The sequence below is a fragment of the Centruroides vittatus genome, unplaced genomic scaffold, assembly GCF_030686945.1.
Source record: "Centruroides vittatus isolate TY-2023 unplaced genomic scaffold, ASM3068694v2 scaffold_450, whole genome shotgun sequence".
Classification (NCBI taxonomy): Eukaryota; Metazoa; Arthropoda; class Arachnida; order Scorpiones; family Buthidae; genus Centruroides; species Centruroides vittatus.
Window position 1 is genome coordinate 160,516 of NW_027122709.1, and position 19,913 is coordinate 180,428.

At 33.8% G+C, this 19,913-nt stretch overlaps 1 protein-coding gene across 1 annotated transcript in view; it reads left to right on the top strand.

Moving 5' to 3' along the window:
* The window catches only part of l(1)G0020 (RNA cytidine acetyltransferase l(1)G0020), a 45,478-nt gene that overhangs the window by 19,218 nt on the left and 6,347 nt on the right, over positions 1-19,913 (top strand). The window contains exons 8-16 of the mRNA XM_067287297.1: positions 3,468-3,604; positions 3,697-3,847; positions 9,498-9,711; positions 11,975-12,076; positions 12,186-12,260; positions 12,342-12,598; positions 12,716-12,764; positions 12,935-13,145; positions 16,444-16,616. Coding sequence (XP_067143398.1) covers positions 3,468-3,604; positions 3,697-3,847; positions 9,498-9,711; positions 11,975-12,076; positions 12,186-12,260; positions 12,342-12,598; positions 12,716-12,764; positions 12,935-13,145; positions 16,444-16,616 — 1,369 coding nt within the window. The remainder of the gene's footprint in view (positions 1-3,467; positions 3,605-3,696; positions 3,848-9,497; positions 9,712-11,974; positions 12,077-12,185; positions 12,261-12,341; positions 12,599-12,715; positions 12,765-12,934; positions 13,146-16,443; positions 16,617-19,913) is intronic.

Here is a 19,913-nt window from a genome sequence, read left to right on the forward strand (position 1 = left end):
TTATTATTAAATCTTAGCCAGGTAGAGAAATTTAATGGTAAAAAATTCTGAAACATATCAGTTGCTATATAAGGTTCTGAAATTATATTATACCACACAAGATTTTGACAGATTAGAACAATTTTAAGATAGGCAGAATTCAGGAGAAATATATCAGTTATGTACTTGATATAATGACTTCGGTGGAATAGTTGATATTTTTTTGATCTTCTATCTTAGAAAAAAACTTTAATAATGATTATCATAAGGAATAAGTGTAGGCCAAATCTGTTTCAATTTTTCTATTACCATAGTTTTAGCATTTAAACATTCAAACTAACTATTATTTCTTCTATCTAGCCATAATCAGAACGAAGATGACGATCAATTTCTTCTCGAAAAATCATTCAATTGGACTACTTTATCTAGATTAATATCATATGTATATTTTATGTTGTCTTTAATATAATAATCATCTTTTATAATAATTCTATTCCCATTGTGTTTTTCTTCTTTAATTATTGCCAATAATTTTTTTCTTCTCATTCTGGATCTCATGCATAAATCCGAAGTAACTATTATCTTTTCCTTCACTTTATTATTGAAGTCGCCTTTCTTTTTCCAGAATTCTTTAATAATCAGATTCCTATCATATACGGACCCCAATAATATTTTCACTATGGGATTGATTTCACTTTTGGTTAATCTAACCACTCCTTTTATGTGACTATTAATTATTCCCAAGTCCTTTTTTATAAACTGATTAATTTCTTTTACATGATCGGTCGAGTTGAACGGAAAGTTTAAAACTATAATGTTATTATTATTTCTCACGTTAGCTAGCTGGTCTATTTCAAATTCTAACATACCTTTCAATTGGCAATTCTTATTAGATATTTCCTCTAATTCTTCTACTTTTTGGGATAATTTTGACAATTCTCCATTCAAATATTTATTTTCTTCTTTCAAAGCAATGACTTCTGCTCTAATTCCTTGTAGTTCAGTATGAAGAAAAGAGAACTTATCTTGAATTAGCTCGTATATTGCTTTCAATGTAAATTGTGACTCTTCCTGAACTTGTGGCCCTAGATCTCTTGAAGTTTCGAAGTAGTCGTAAATTTTCGTAGCTCTCGAGGTCCCAGGACTATTTTTATTAAAAACATCCTCTAACTGATAATAATGTTTACTAGATGTATCGCTCAATTGCCTTTCTTTTTCTTGAAGCTTATTCTTGCAAGGTCTGCCTCGTCCCCTTCTTTGCATATCTTCTTGACATATTTGTTGTGGAGATCGAGGGAAAGGGCCTGGATTGGACTCAATCCCAGCAATTATTAATAAACACACAATTAAAATCAAGGAAAGTCTATTCACAAATAACCACTTCTTTAAAATTGTCATATTTCGGCTTCTTATGGGTTTTCAATTCACTCAGAACAGAATTATCAAGCTTCACTAAAAGTTCACCCGTACCTCCAGCGGCTAGTACATGCCCCTCCTCTCAAAATTAACTATTTATAATTATTAAATTTAATACAAGATGGAAACATAACTGCCTACCTCCAGTCAAATTAATTAATTTCTAATATTTAATTATAGCCTTTACATAACCCAAGAATTTGGCATATCGTTTGGAGTGTTTATCAAACATATTAACTGTAAATTTTTTTTTTTTTTTTTTTGTTTTGTTTCTGCAAATCAAATTCTCATTCCAGGATGGTTCATTCCACGCTAGAAGAAAAGATGATGACGATTCACGCTTCATAACAGTGTATATTGTGCAATTTTTTTTGAATAAACGTTATACATAAAACATTTGAGCATTTTTTCGGCATGGAATGCATTATCGTATTTTACATTAATTAATTTCTACGGGAAAAATTGTTTCGCTTAATGAGTGTTTCGCATTACGAGTAAGACTCCGAAACGAATTATGCTTGTTAAGCGAGGTTCCACTGTATGAATTTGCATCTTTTAAGAAAATTATTTCTGATGCTTTGGCTCAAATTGAAGTATGCTTCAAAATACAATACCCCATGTTAAGATTTGTCTAACAATATTACATTTTCTTGAATGTAAGCAAATTTAAAAAATCATAAATTTAAACAGTTAATCAATCACTTATTTGTTAAAATTTAATGGATTGTTGTACGAAAAATTTTAATTCAAATAGCTGTTGTAATTACATTTTCTATCAATAAAAGTTTAGTGTGGTGATATATAAATTATTAATAGTTCCGTAGGCAAGATTGGATGGAGGTCTGGGTAGCATAATTGGCAATGCACCGGCATGGTAAGCGGCAGTGACGGATGCAAGTCCCATTCTGGGCCCATTCTTTTCTTCCAGATCTTTCTAAATTAATTATTAAATATATCAAGAGATGGTACTCTAGCCCAGATTACTTGATATTTAATTATTAAATAGTAGCCTTATAATAAGGCTCATTGTAATTGTTTGGCATTAAAAAGCAGTTTTTGTAAAGCAAGTGAGGTACAGATGTAGAATATTGTATTATTAGATTTTTCTTTGAGTCCTTGCTTTGCTTTTATGATGATAAAATTTTATTTCGTGTTTTTCTGTTTATATTTGTCGTCTTAGAACGATCGTTAACCAAAACTTTTCAATCGTACCTGTGTATAATTATTTATTCCAAATAAAGCAAGTTAGATATATTTTGTCATAATTTAATCCTCAAAATTTAAAATTATATTTTAGAGTAATAGTAGCGAGGTTGAGGCCGAAGTTTTAAACGCGAAAGCGTATACGTCGGACGTTGGTCGCTGCTTTCCTGTAAGCCTAGAAGTTTGACAATGGTGTTTGGAATGTCGAGCACGATTCCACTGACTTTCCAAACGCCATTGTCAAACTTCTAAGCTTACGGAAAAGCAGCGCCGAACGTCCGACGTACACGTTTTTGCGTTTAAAACTTCGGCCTCGGCCTCGCTAGTAACTGAGTTTAGAAATAAAATGATGCAATGAATAGTTTTTTAACGGTACGTCTATCAAATTGCTATAAAATATTTTTGAAGAGTGGTCATTATTTTATTGAACTATAAATTTGGTTTTTTTGTGAATATATCTGGTTTAATCTGACTGAATTTCTAATAAATTTATTTGTTTCATCAGTTTAAATATATATAAAAAAATCTAAATACATTTATATTCGTTAAAAGGCATTTGATGTGTATTTGATAAGACATAAGTTTATATGAAATTCATTTCTGTATTACATTATACAAAGAACATCTTGGTTAGCTTAAAGATATTGGATATGTAGGAAAGCTAAACTCTTATATTTGGCCACTTGATAAATAATAGATATCATTGGCACTGTTAAAATTCTTTTTCTTGAACAATAGTATTGATAACAGATAACGATAATTCAATAAAAATGTATTAATCAAACTTTTAAATTGAATTGTAGTGAACTGTAATTAATTCTTTCCTAATAATCGTTTCCCATAATTCATAAATATTTGTTTGATATTAGATATGAAGGAACTGGAAGATCGCTGTCACTTAAACTTATACAACAATTGCGACAGCAGAGTGCAACTTACGGATCTAATGCTTCAGAAACTGTCGTCGTGGGCAGTTCGTCGTCCGGCACGATGCCTTCGGCAACAGGTATGACATCGTTTATAACGGAATAACCGAAATTTCTAAAATAAAAAGAAATGCTCGTGAAATAATTGTTAAAAATGGCTATTTGATATTAGGTAGAGTATTACATGAAATTACTCTAAACGAATCAATACGTTATCACAATGGAGACGACGTGGAAGCGTGGCTGACTCGGCTTTTGTGTTTAGATGCAACTTTTGCGCAAGATCTAGCGGGTGGATGTCCCTTGCCACAAGATTGTGAATTATATCCTTTAAAAAACATTTCATTCAATAAATTTAACTGTAAAAGTTTAATTAATAAACAATTCTTGAAATAACAGCTCTTATATAAAATATTTATTATTATTATTATTATGTTGGGTTAAGTGAGATATACTCGGTTAACACTGGTGGCTGTGTACTATGCCGGACCAAAGTCAAGGCATAGTAACCAAAACAGAAATTAAAGAAGTGTATCAGTGTGTGTGTCTGTATTCAGGAATTTTCTCACAATATGACATGTATTCAATATAGTGGCCTTCTGTAGTGTGATGTATGTGTTTCTATTCAATTCTAATGTGCCCAGGCTTTTGTGTAGTGTGTGTGGTATGACACCTGTAGAGGAGAGAACAACAGGTACAATAAGCACCCTATCCATCCTCCACAGATGCCTTATTTCCTGGGCGAGTTCTGTGTACTTGCTAATTTTTTCAGTGCATGCGTTTTGTATATTGTGAGTGTTTGGAATGGATATGTCTATAATGTATGTGATTTTATTGTGTTTGTCAATGAGTGTGATGTCTGGTCTGTTGTGGTAAATTGTTTTATCTGTGATTATGGCTCTGTCGTAGTACATTTTGTGCGTGTTGTTTTCCAATACTGTCTGTGGAATGTATTTGTAGTATGGTTCGTGGATGTCTACTAATTTGTGTTTCTTTGCAAGCTCTTGGTGTATTATATTTGCTACTTGATTATGTCTGTGTAAATAATCTGTCTGTGCCAAGAGCTTGCAACCAGAGGTGATGTGTTGTATAGTTTCTTTCATGATGTGACATTTTCTGCATGTGTCATTTGTGAGTGTTGCATCTTTGAGTATGTGTTTTCTGTAGTTTTTAGTATTTATGACCTGATCCTGTATGGCAATCATGAATCCTTCCGTCTCCCCAAAGAGGCATCCCCGAGCTAACCAGCTGTTTGACGCAGTTTTGTCAACAAAATCCTGGGCCAGATCGTAAGGATGCCTGCCATGGAGTGCCTTTCGAGCCCACGATTGCTTAATGGTGTCTATGCTTTTTATATGTTGTGTTGTGTCCATATTATGAGAGTGTAAGTTTAATGGTGTGTTATTCGAGTCTGCTAGAGTTACTGCTTTATGTAATTGTGATGTTTCTTGTTTTTTGTAGAAAAACTCTCGCAGTGACTGTATTTGTTTGTAGTGAAGGTTAACTATGTCAATCAGGCCACGTCCGCCATCTTTACGTGGAAGGGTTAATCTTTCTGTGGCGGATTTAGGATGATGTTGTTTATGCTTAGTAAGTGTTGTTCTTGTTTTCCTTTGGAGTTGCTCAAGATCTGTGTGAGTCCAATGTATAATTCCAAAAGAATATGTGAGTACTGGGATGACATATGTGTTTATTGCTTTAACTGTGTGTTTTGCATTTAACTGTGTTCTGAGAATAGCATTTAACCTACTTTGGTATTCTTTAATTAATCTTTGCTTTATTTGTGCATGTTCTGTTAGTTTGGCCTGTTGGAATCCTAAATACTTGTAGATCTCGCCCTCTTCCATGGATTCAATAACGTCTCCATTTCCAAGTGCAAAATCTTCTTTCTTCAGGATTCCTTTTTCTATGTGAAGTGTTTTGCATTTATCTAGGCCAAATTCCATTTGTATGTCCTTGGTGTATGAATGTGTGATTTGTAGGAGTTGATGAAGTTGTTTTTGTGTGGATGCATAAAGTTTTATGTCATCCATGTACATGAGATGTGACAGTGTATACTGTGTTGTTTTTTCATGCCTGATATTGTAGCCATATTGTGTGTTGTTTAACATGTTGGATAATGGATTCAAGGCTAGGCAGAACCAGAGAGGACTCAAGGAATCTCCTTGAAAAATTCCTCGCCTAATAAAGATTTGGTTTGTTTGTATGGAAGTGTTATGAACCCTGAGATGTAGTGTTGTTCTCCAGTGCTGCATAGTGTTTTGGAAGAATGTAATGAGTGATGGATGTATTTTGTACATGTGTAGAATATGTAGCAGCCAACTGTGTGGAACACTGTCGAATGCTTTTCTGTAGTCTATATATGCCATGTGTATGTTTCTGTGTTGTTTGTGTGCTTGCCGTAGAATGACTGAATCTATGAGTAACTGTTCTTTGCATCCCTTGTGATTTCTACGGCAACCTTTTTGTTGTTCCGTTAGAATGTCGTGTTCTTCAACATGTTTGTATATTTTGTTTGCAATACAGGATGTCAATAATTTGTAGAGTGTTGGAAGACATGTAATTGGTCTGTATTGTGTGGGGTCTGTGGTATTGTTGTTTTTAGGTTTCATGTAGGTGATGCCCTGAGTAAGAAAATTTGGCATGTCTAGTGGATTGATGATGATGTGTGTTAGGTGTTTGGCTAGTTCCTGGTGAAGTGATGTAAACTTTTTGTACCAGAAATTGTGAATGTTGTCTACACCAGGTGTCTTCCAGTTGTGTGTTCTGTTAACAGTGTATTGGAAATCATGTATGTTTATTTCAGCACAGGGCATAGTTGGTATGTTGTGCAAGTTTCTGTTCTCCTCCTCGATCCAGCCTGCATCAGCATTGTGCGTGACAGCACTGGACCAAAGAGAAGACCAATATGTTGTGAGTTCTTCTTCTGTTGGTGTGCCACTGTGCTGTGTATCAGTGTTTGCTTTGTTATTAATTTGTCTGTAAAAGAGTTTTTCATTGTTTGTAAATAATTTATTTTGTTGTTTTCGTAGTGTACATGTTTTGTATCGTTTGAGTCTACGTGCTTTGACAGCAAGTTTTTGTTTTAGTGTATCAATGTATTCTGTAATGTGTGTGTTGTGATGTTCATGTTTTGTGTGTGTTTTTATTTTCTTGAAAATGTTTTTGAGCTGTTTCCTTAATTTAAGTGTTATGTTGCTTTTAGCGTATTGTGTCAGCCTGCTTAATTGCTGTCTAATGTCATTTATTTGTATTTCTATTCTTCTCTGCCAGGCAGGCTTGTGATAGTATTGTGTTTTCTGTGTATTTGTCTGTGACTGTACTTTCAGTCCATGGTGTGTCACTACTGTGACTGCCCCAGCATAAACTAATGTATGAATGTCTGCGAGTGTAGAAATTGAATTAATGTAGTGTGGTATTAAGTGAGTGTTTACGTAATTTAGTGTTTTTCCTACTTCCTTTGACGTGTTGATTTTTGGTATTCGTGGTCTTTGTGTGGGATCTGTGCCTGTATATTTAGTGAGTGTTTCCTGAAATATAAGTGAGAGTGTATTAACTAAATCCAAGTCTATGTTATCAGTGATGGATGAGGAAGTGTCTGTAGTATCATTAGTGGTAATTGTTGTATATGTGTTATTATCAATGCTTGTTGCTGGATTATCCTGACAGGTTACATGATCTTCATTAATGTTAGATGTTTCTGTCTGTTGATGTATTTGATCAGCAACCTGTTGTTTGATAAGTTCAAGTGTTGTTTGTGGAATAAGGTTGTTGTGTATAATTGTTCTTTTTTGATCAACAACCCTTTGTTCGGTGACAGTGAGGTGAGGATATTGTTGTGTGAATTTATGGTGTAGTTGTTGTCTGTATGCTGTCATGTTTGTTTCCAGTTTTGTGATCGTGTAATAAGTACGGATGATAAACTCGTTCATTTCTACTGTCCATTTCATCCGTTGGCGTGGTTTTCCAGCCTTTGTGGTCTGTGGATGCATTGCCACAGAAACACCAAGGCTAGGTTGGTTCCTCATATCTGTTGAGGGCATTGCAGTAGCCATGCTTGGGCCAGTGCTGCTTTCGCCACCGGTAACCAAGGGAGACTGTGGCCTATTTTTCGAACGTGAGCCTCTGCCTAACCCACGAACGCGGACCTTGTTAACCCGGGCGACGTCCGAGCCGGTATCACACTTTGATCTAGTTATTACCATAATAAATATCTCCACAGAATGTGGGTGTGGTCACTCTTAGCTTCATTTTTCCCCATAGGCCTTACTGGCATGGGTGTCCCTACCAGGAGCTTGTGCTCCAGCCTGCATTGCCCTATGGATCAGTAAAATTACTGGGCTCTCCCACCACGACCAGGTGGTGACCATGGGAGAGTTGTTATTATTATTATTATTATTATTATTATTATTATTATTATGTAAAAATTAAAATAATGTGCTGTATGTTTATTTAAAAAAAAAAAAAAAAACCTTACAAAATTGACTAAGGCAGCATGCATTTATTGCAACAACATCGAGACGGGGAGGGCGTCGATGAATGCCGATTCGAGGAGGGAGGTCATCCGAGCGTTTATGCATACAAAATAGTTTATTTATTTTGGAATATTCTGTTGTTAATTGACATTTATGTACATATGATTGTGCAAATGGGGAGGGGGAAGCAGTGGTGATGACAAATTATATACAGAAGGGGGGGAGTAAAAAATGAAGCAAAACCTGTCGTTGCAATAGGTGCAAGTCACCTAACAACTTACAAAATTCACAGATCATATGAATAATGTTTACTACAGTTAACTATATTTTTATCTGTGCTGTATAGAAAATGAAAGCTACCTGTACTGTACAATATGATCTTGTTGCGATTTAAAAGTTTTTCTTCAGTATAAGAAAGCTGCTGTTACAAATTTCATTTAGTTTTAATTTCTTTTTCTAAAGTATGTCTTAAAATTGTCACACGACACATGGCGAATGATAATTTGTCCATGTGACGAACTGTTGTGCAAAAGTTTAACAATCCAGAACGAAATACATAAATTTAATACTATTAAATCACTACTATCACCATTGAATATGTGATATTGATGAGGATTATTGAATCAAAATGCATTTATATTACAATTAAAACACTGAAGACAAGTAAATAGGTTTTTACTTTGTTATTATTTACATCCTTTTTTAAAATAGTTAGGAAAATACATGTATTTCTTGTAAAGTTGAGGAATTCGTTCATTTTTAAATTTCGAGGTTCCCATGGATCCAGAAATCTGGACAAAGTTTTTGAATGTCAAAAAATTAAACAAAGAATGGGAATGTCAACAACATCCAGGTAAAGTCCTGGAACATTGTTAAAGAAGCACTGTTCTTTAACATGTAGGTTGCGTGTCTGCAGAAGTTGGCACAAACATTTAGAGCATATACCTAAATCATTTCTAAACTTCAGCAAGGAATGACTCAAAATTTACACAAGGTTTATGAAAACTGTGTTGTTAGTGTAAACCAATGTAAGAAATGGTTTGCAAAATTACATCACATTGTCTAATTTATGGAAGCTTTCCTATGACCGGTTGTAACCATCTATCAATTGTGGGCATGGGTAGATGGCAAGGCTGTCAAGAGAGAGCAGCTGGAAAGTTTTTCTTGAAAAGACAGATTTTGAAGATTACCGACTGTGACCATGTTCTTTGTTAATACCAAAGTCATTTTCTGGTTCAATTTTAGCAATACGGTATAGAAAATTTATAGCACAGTTTCTTCTCCAAATATATCATTGTTTTACTGCGTAATGTACACACTTATTTTGCTGTTCATGTTGTCAGAATTATTCGACATCTATAATCAGAACAACAATCTGTATACAGTGCAAATCTTTATCCTATCCAACTTTTTTATTTTTAATAATCCAGAAACTTTAGAAGTATGAATTATTTGCTTGGTTCATACTATCAAAATTTTGATTCTTTAACTACATTACGTATTATATCAATCGTGACACTCTTTTTAGTTATCATAAAGTTTCGGAAGCATTTCTCCAGAAGATTATGGCTCTCTTTGTGGCTTCGCACTACAAAAATTCTCCGAACGATTTGCAACTTATGTCCGATGCACCGGCCCATCACTTGTTCTGCTTGCTTCCGCCAGTAAATCCTAATGTAAAACAGTTGCCCAAAGTTTTGTGTGTTATTCAGGTGAGTGATTAATTTTTTTCATATGAAAAATTAAAATAAATTTTTCTCAACAATAGACTTTATTGTATACAAAACAAGTCTGAAATGATCTGAGCTTTATTTTCTATGGTATGAAATATAATAATAATTTATTATCAGTTATTATTAAAAATTTAGCATTAAAAAAAAAAAACAAAAATTTATATTACTCAAAAATGATCTTAGAAGATATTAGTCAAAGCATATCTTCTCAAACCAATGTGGTACATTGCGACCAGTACAGGACAATAAGCTTAATTCGCATGTGCCTCTGCGATACTTTTAACTATCCTCGAGAAACCATTTCCATAAGGTTCTGTTCTGCACCGTGTATTTTCCAATATGATAGATAGTGGTGTCTACATTATAGTGTATCTGCCAAAGGATGGTAGACGGTGGTCTGCCTCTGGTTTTCTCCCACTATCACATTTAGTCGACCATTGTGTTGTGTCCCACATCCCCACCACTGTAGCCATCTGGTTTGGATAGTTTTCAATAATGACTTAATCACTCCTGCCTCTTGTAGCACTTCTGCATTCTGTATTTTATTTTTTTCTATCTGTCCACTTGATCTTAAGCATTCTGCAGTAACACCACATCTGAAAAGCTTGTAAAAGATTGCATTCTCTCTTGTTCAATGTCCAGGTTGCCACAGTGTGGCGAGCCATACTACAAATAAAAGCATGTAGAGTTCTTTCTTTGAGCATAGTAGTATTACAGAAGACTTACTTGGCTTGTTTGATGCATCTCTGGATTTCATCTTGAATAATCATTTAAAAATCTATAAATGTATACATATAATACTCATTTACAAACTGATTTGTTCAGGATTTATTTCCACCCATACTGCACAGTACTGTGAGGTTTGCATTATAAACAGGCATTCCACTCATTAATAATTTAAGTTCCATTACAAACATTTTAATTATATGTCACCAGTTTAAAAAACACTCATCTACAATATCTAAAAATAAAATCTCTTGATAAGCCACTACATAGTGGTTGCGATTACAGTTCACGTTACGGTATCGTGCGATTATTATTACCCCTCCCCCAATAGGGGAAGGGGTAATAGTAATTGCACAATTTGGCATTATCATTTGATTAATTTATAATTTGGACTTAGTTTATCGTATAAAAAAATTTTTATGGCGTAATAATTATAAATGACAACATTTATTGTATATAATTAAAACACATTTACTAACTTTGATCAAAATGCAGACAAGTTGAATATTTATAATTTCCGACGGAATTACACGAACGTTAGTCAAAAGAACATTTACAATATATTATTCTTAATGGCTGTTATTTTCTGTTACGTTCATCATATGACAAATTATTGAGAATATGTGAGGTTGCCAACCGACTGCGTTAGTCGGGATTGTCGCGCGGTCACGACCGACGTGTGGGAATAGGAAAAACTCTCAGACACAGATTCCCCATTGTCAAACCGTTTAATAATGGCTTTCTCTTGCTCGTTTGTCCCGGTTCAATTTACAATTATTGCGCTAATGAACGTTTGCAACCTAACGGGTTCGAGAATTCGCCGTTAGGTTACAAACGTTAGTTAGCGTGATAATTGTAGATTGAACCGGGACAAACGAGCAAGAGAAAGCCATTATTAAACGGTTTGACGATGAAGAATCTGTCTCTGAGAGTTTTTCCTACTCTCTCACGTTGGTCGTGACCACGCAGCAATCCCGACTAACGCAGTCGGTCGGCAAACCTCACAAATATCTTGTGACAATTTTCAAATTGTTTGAAAAACTTAGCTATATTCTTTGCTGTAAATCATTTGTAATTATTACAGATATAAAATATAGCTAAAATCTTTACAGATTATAAACAGAAAGAAATATTTGCTTTAATAAAGTATTAATTAAACATAATAGAACATTAAACAAAGACAAGTTCCAGCAATTTTGAATTTGCATCCATCATAACCAAAAATTTATTAAAGAAGTCTCAATAAATTTGTCTTGCGTTCCTCTATGGCATAATCTTTTGTATCCTGTTATAGTAATGCTGTTCTATAATCTTGTAAGTGTTTTCGAGAATGGCAAATCCAAGTGCTTGAACTTATTTGCTTTAATGAAGCAAAGAACTAAAAAACATGTTTTCTGTACTCAGTTACTGTAATAAAAAGATTTATTTAATTTCTGATTTTGATAGTATTTTTTTAATTCTGTTATAAAAAGTGCTTCAAATTTAATTGTTTTTTTTCCTCTCTGAAATATCTTAGGTGTGTTTGGAGGGAGAAATCTCAAAAGATTCGGTCACCAAAGGTTTGGCATCTGGGAGAAAAGCATTCGGAGATTTGATACCATGGACGGTGTCACAGCAGGTAGGTAACATTTTGTGTAGAAAAAACATTTAATGCTATATAGCATTACTTTGCAGATGTAAATAAATAAGAAAGAAATTCTGTTTAAGTTTATTTTTACATTTTCTAGTTTCAAGATAATGAATTTCCAAGTTTATCTGGAGTCAGAATTGTCAGAATTGCCACTCATCCCGATTATCAGCGGGTCGGTAGCACGTCGTCGTGTGTGTGAAATTCCAATTTAATTACATAAAAAAGCAATTAAGTTCTCGTTTTATTGATTTAGATGGGATATGGAAGTCGTGCCATCCAGTTGTTACAAGAATATTATGGTGGGAAAATGTTTGGGCTAGATGACGACAATTTAAGCAACAAAGATTTACAAGAAATTTGTTGCGTGGAAGACGAGAGTCTCGGCCTTCTAGAAGAGACGGTGGCTCCTCGAAAATCGCTTCCGCCGTTGTTTCTGAAACTGAGCGAACGTAGAGCCGAAAAACTGGATTATGTGGGAGTGTCGTACGGTCTGACGTCGGATCTCTTAAGGTAGTTTTTCTCTAATAAAACAAAAATAATTTTACCTTAAATAAGAAAAGAAAGTAATTTTTGAAGTATAGTCTTGAAAACAAATAAAGAATAAATTTATATTTTACTGCTTTATAGATTTTGGAAGAAGCAAAAATTTGTTCCGGTTTATTTAAGTCAAAAATCGGTAAGTTGACGTTAACATTTACACCAATGTATAAAGATAAAAATATCCATATAATGCTGTTTGTTTATCCATTGAAGTATAGTCTTGAAAACAAATAAAGAATAAATTACAAATTTCTATACAATAGAATGTGTTTTAATTACGTGTCACACCTTATTTAATTATTGTAGAATGAAATAACTGGAGAGCACACATGCATTATGTTAAAGACATTGAACGACGAAGAAGAATCAATGACGGAAAATGAAGACTGGCTTCGTGCTTTCTGGAGGGACTTTCGGAAGAGATTCGTCCTGCTGCTGTCTCGGCCAAAGTTTCGCGAATTTGCGCCCTCTCTGGCACTGAGCATGCTTCAAAATCACATAGACACAGAAAAAATAGGTAATAATGCTTTTTACTACATTATTTTTCTTACGACAGAAATAAAATATACTAGTCAGAAAGCCTTAGCCAAAATTATAAACAGAGATATAGATATTGACATAAATATTTTGTATCATCGCAAAACATTAGCTGTAAATATTGTATATGTCAGCATATAAGTCGAGTTTTGAAGTCTGAAAAATTCTCCTCGAAAGTAAGGAGTCAGCTTAGACTGTGAATATAAAAAAAGCAAACCTGTACCACAGAAATATTCACTCGTATCTCCAACAACATGCCACAAATATTTTGAAGTAAAACTTGTGCGTGACAAACTTATTCAGTGTAGAGATTAATATAATAATAATAAATAAATTACAAATGTAAAAGATTTATTCATTATCACTTTTAGGCTATTTTGCGTATTCTCCTATAGATTTTCATAGACTTTTCTAACCAACCATTAGATGCTTTACTGCTAGCTGTTAACTTTTCTTGAAATAAAGACCTGAAATTGGTAAATTTTTTGCTCTGTCTGCAACAAGTCACCTGCTTTTTTGACTTTATTACCAGTTTTTTAAAGTTTTCTCTTTGAATTATTATTTCTGCCATTCAGCCAATTTTCTTTTATTTTGACCTTTTCTTTATCTTACCGGGGCCGTGCGGTAGATTTTCTCGGTACGAAGCAAGTCTTTCTGAAATTCTGCCCCTCAAATGCTTTTCGTGCCGCCTCTCTGCATCGTGGCGTGGCCCTGCTAACGATTTTATAAAACGACAACATGCCACCTAGAGTAAAGTATGTAAAACAAAGGTGCAGAACGAGATACCGTCACGTGCCGTCATCTATCGTCCGCTTACGGCAAAATAAAATGAATTTTAAATGGGTAACCATATGTCATTACCCTACGGGAGTAGAGATTAAGGATATTGTAGAGTCAAGGTTTACTAACGATAAATTTTTCCGTAATCTGACCAACAGTCGGTTCTTTCCTCTCTGTTTTTAATTAGTGCAACTTTTGTTTCCAAATGGAGCGACATTCACTTCCATTTTGCCATCTTTTCCCTCTAAGATTTTGTACTTTCCTTTCTTGAAAAAAGTTTAAACTCTCTTTTACTAGTTCAGACATTTTGAAACTGTTTTATCGTTAGATGTAAAAAATACAGTGTACGGTCAACTGGCATCAATACGAATTTCTAGGGGAACGGTAGTTGGTTCACTTTATTAATGATTTGGGGTCAAGGTCAAGTTTGTATAATTTAGGGAGTTAAGGCTTAATTCAAAATATAATTTAGATATTTCAATTAATTTACTAAATAAATAAAATAATTTATTTTTCTCCACCTTCACGTGAAAAATACTGAAATCCTTGCATTTTACCGATTGAGCTACTGACTGTTGATTTCAATTTTCATTACAAACTGCTAAAACTCTATTTAAAGTATTAATAATTAGGTTAATGTTATCCGTGGTATCGAAGACGGTGACGGGGAAATTTATTAATTTGCCTAATGCGACAGATAGTACGGTACGCCCCCTAACGTTTAGATCACTCTGTATTCTACTTCCGGATTATCATTCTGTAATCTGATTCGAGATTACCAGAAACGCAGCTGTCTCGAACGTAGGGAAAAAAAATTTTCCGTCGCCATCTTCGATACCACAGGTAATATTAACCAGTAATTAAATTTAATTAATGAATTAATATTTGAAAAAACTGTATTAACATCAAGTGTCATCCACTACAAGTTTAAAAAAACATATTTGAACTTGAGTGGATGAATAAAAAGTATTTTATTAACAGTTGAAAATTTGAACAAGATATATATAGGGAGAGTGTGAACTAATAGTAGAAATTTAAAAAGGGAGCTTAATTTGACACAAAGTAGCCATTTTTGATTGATTGATTATTTATTTACCGTATTTTATGGACTATAAGATGCATTTTTTTCTTCGAAAAATTGCCTCCAAAATTTAGGTGCGTCTTATAGTCCCTAGCGTCTTCTAGTCCGTAAAATACGGTATTACTTTTTCAAACAAAGGAAATACATTCTTTTGAAACACGTTAATTTTTTAAAAGTTTATACTATTAGCAATTGCAAAGTACAGTACATTATTTGAAAATATTAATTAATAAAATTAAATGTGATTTTTTTTCTAACATCTATGATAAAACTTGAAATTTATATTAATGTTTAGAATAAAACGTCCTACTAATCTAAGAGAGTTTATCAAAGAGAGACAGAAAACTGGTATATGTAGAATGTCTTTTGTCATGGATTCTACTCGAGTAGAATACATGACAGAATGTCAAATGAAGTTTATACACTAACAATCTAGAATACAAAATTTAAATGTGACAATTGAATCGTTAACCAATCATAAAGGAAGTAAATGGATAACAATATTTTTATGTTATTATTTTTGAATTAGTTTAAAGTAAAAATAAATACATAAATACAGTAAAATAAATAAAAAATTCAACAGTCCACGCCATAGCCGTCGAAGAACCCCAAATCACTTGTGCAGTGGGTATTTGAACGAGGACTTCCACGCAGCCAAAAGAGCGTCAATGTCCCCGAAGTTGACGGATGTCCTTGGTACAAAGCTTTGAAAATATGAAAGGCCTCTGCATATCCTATGTGTTGGAGCATATGTTGTAAGGCAGTGGCCAGATTTAGATTTCTTGATATCGTCCCTGTGGTCTTTTAAATGTCGAAGGGATCTTAGCATTCCCCCAACGTAGCAAAGGTAATGTGCTAGTTGGTCCGTTAATGGTATGGTGTAAACTCCTGGGACTTGCTTCATGTCTGGAAGATCCCTATAATTTCTTAACAATTTGTAAATAATGCTATTTCTCCTGTAATGCTGCATCCTGTGGCACTGCCAGTATCCTTAACCTATCGGATGTTCAAAGTTTTCTCTGTTGCGTGTGACGCCATGTCGAATTTTTGTCGCTAGCTTGGATCGTAAAAGTTTTTATGAATAGTCTATTGGAAACACGAGCGAGGCCCTTGGAGCAAGTGGGCAGGAAGTGGGCTGCCCGTGGCAAAACCCCTAGTACATATAATTCAAATATTTGAAAAGTCTTACAAACAATCAGCTTACAATGTATTTATTTAATATTTACGATCTCATTAAAATAATGGTTGTTTCCGTAACTTGAAATTTTATTAATTCAATACGTTAGACTCTCGATAACTTTAATTTACTCTACATTATTATTTACGTAATGTAGATTAAATTGCAATTTGAGTCAATGCAAAATTCCAAGAATGATTGAAGGAAGAGACCCTAATATGTAATGAATGTATATTTCAGAATTAACAAAAGAGGAACTGGATGTTCATCTAACAAAGTATGAATTAAAGAGATTGGAATTATACGCTCAAAATCTCACAGATTACCATCTCATAATGGACAATCTGCAGATCGTGTGCCGCCTGTTTTTCACGAATAAACTGGGAGACATTCATCTTTCCATGGTTCAATTGGTGAGTCAATTTAACACGTTCAAAATTTTAAGAAATCGTAGTAATAATGATTATTATGTATCTCGTTGCACTGGTTTAGTGGAGTATCAGACCATAAGCCACACAAAACCAACTTAAATTTCAATCACCTTCATAGTTTGTCATGACAAACTTTTAGCATTGAAACTTTTATTTATATTATAAAATTTGTTTAATTCCTCCTCATTGCACATTATTATTTTTATTATTAATTTATTTAATATAATTTTGTTTTTATGCAATAAATTGAACGTTGTGCACACTTTTCTAGCAAAAGGAGTTTGTGGAACAAAAGTTTTCAGTTTACTTGTAAACCCACTTCTGGTTTCAAACTACAAAAGTTTTAGTACTTGATTCCTTGCTGTTCTCTCAATTGGTTGTATGTTCCTTGGAACCAAGCATAAAATTGCTATTGAGAATGTATCGCACGGGAACACTCTTCTTGATGAAAAAAGTGTATTTTTATTTTTTACTTTTTACAAAGGATATACATTTTGGGTCGTATGCCCCTCTTCAGTCCTTATCTATATATACAGGCAGTCCTCTACTTACGAACAAAGCCGACAGATGGCGGGTTAAAGTGCAGTTGGTTATTTTTTATGTATAGTCAAGTTTATTTTTTAAGTTTTACGTTAAAACATTTACAGTACATAGGAAAGGTGTTAATAAGAAACAGTTCTGACAAAAATATCAAAGACAACATTCTTTTCGACACAAGTAAACACTAACCTTGACATCTGACCCACTTCTCACAGGGAAAGGAGTTTTTGTTTACATAGTAATAAAATACTTAGCGCATTGTTGTCATTAACAGCAGGGGAGTGGGAGGCACCTCACTTGACATCCTGTTGTGAAAGTAATAAACTTTAACCAACCTTGACAGATGGTCTCTAATTACAAGTGGGGTGCAGTTGTTTAAACAGTAATAAAACACTTGGTGGTTTATTAAGTGACTTCTTCCTCTACTCAGATTACTGCAAAAGCAATAAACACATAACACTGGAAATTGACCCAGGATCTATTCCTCTCCGATTTCAAAGAAACCGATGTCAATAGAGATAATCTTTTGGTAAGTGAAACGTGATCTGTTTATTTTAAAGCTGTTTCGTCTTGAATTACAGGAAAATAAACGCAAATAAAACGTTATAAAGAAAGAAAAGTATGAAAATAACAGATTCAATCATAATTTCTTATAATCAGTTGCAAGCACATTTACGATTTAAAATAAAAATGGCCGATGCTAAGCATTAGAAAAGCGATAAGCGATCAGTATTATCAACCTACAGTGCTATAACGCGTCCCTCTGATCAATTTCCGTGCCCCTATTGTGTGAAATCGGACCAGTCCACCTGGAACGCCTTTAATGACAGGTAGCACGCTCCGACGTCACGAATGAGTAACTTCCCGAGCTGCACAATTGTTGTATTTGAGTTTTTGCACCAAACATCATCTTTTCGACTTGCGAACGACCGCTACAAACAGATTAAGTTCGTAAGTAGAGGACTTTCTGTATATGTATATATGTAAATGAGAATATTTGTTTGTTTGCTATACACTCCTAGGTTTTTGACTAATTGCTACAAAACTCGGCAGTTACGTTTATATACCTCTAACTTAGATAATGTTGTATATCCCACCCCAAAATATCTATTGGATTTCTGTAAATCAATTAATTTCTAAATTCAATTTTCTGATTTACACATAGCACCATCTATTGGCAAAAAATTTAACAATATACAGTCAAACCTGTTTTTATGCGGGGGATAGGGACCGCATAAAAAAAAATCTCACGAAACTTCACGAATGGTTGTAAATAATAGTTTTCGCGACACAATTAAAAATATTTTTTTTATGCGGTCAACAGGGACCGCATAAAAAAAGTCTCACATAGAAAATAACTCAAAACCGTACGAAATAGAATTTATTGACAACAGATGTCAGCACTTGACTGCATCGTCTGGTCTATCGTCTCTTTTACATATTTTTGTCCAGGTGGTGTTTTGTTGACTTAAAAAGTAAATTATTTCATTTTTCGCATATTCATGCAATAATATTACTATAATAAGTGCATTTATGCTATAATAAGTTTATTTAGCTATAATAAGTCAACGTGAGACATGACGAATCGCACGAGACTAGTCGCCAACTATACCGCACAAATAAAAATCCACATAAAAAGAGCGCATAAAAACAGGTTTGACTGTATATAAAAAGGATATAATTCTTAATATAATATATATATAACTTAATTACTGTGACAGTGACATAGCACGAAATAGAAACTATATAATTACTGACAGGTAGCATATAGCACTTGCCTGCATGTAATCGAAAGTACAGATAAGTCTCCTACGACGCAGTAGATACGATACGTTCCTCGAAAATACCGCGTTGTGGAAAATCGCATTATAGGAGACACCAACTTAATACGAAAGCTGGGATTCGGTTATAAAAAGAGAAAAACTGCCTTTTATGGTGTAACATTTTCATCATTTTTTTTAATTTATGTACATTAAAAAATTTCACAAAAAACAAATAAAATTCAACATCATATAAAAACTAAAAAGATTTTGATTTCGAGTCAAAATCAAAAAGAAACAGTGTTATGCTCCCAGATTTATTCCTCGTCGTCACTTATAGTTGTCGAGAACGTTTGACGGCCTTTTTCGAGATCTGAGCTTGTTTCGTCGACAAGTTCCACTGCACTTCCGGTAAGTTTAGTTTTAAAAAATCTGTCATTAGAGATTGTTTGATCTTGCTATGCAAATCAGCAATTTTGAAGATTTAAATATTTCCGCTCTCTCTGGCAGAGGATCGTTCTCTAAAAAGTAAGATTCCATCTGTTTCGCCATGTGCAAATATTTTTTATACCTTTCCGAGTGAAGATTTTAATTTCTTCATTGAAAATATCTTCAGAATTATTTTCAATCGGTAATGTTTCGGATATAACTGTCGTCAAATCTGCTTCGTTTATTTCATTTTCCGTAACTAATTCTAGAATATCATCAACAGTTATTTCAGTGAATACATTGCCTCCTATTGCATGTGTAAGGCTTACTATGTTGTTATATTCACGCTAAATTGACTTCAACAACATTTTCCCGACTGACCATTTCCAGTAATAAAACTTTCCAGAAAGCATTTAGAGCATTATCCGTCCGGGGACTAGGGGGAGCCGCCACACCGTTTCCTAAACCGCATTGTAAGAAAATTTCCGCATTTTTCCAACCGCGTTGTAGGAGGCCTACCTGTATTACCCTGTAAAAAATCTATAAGTAT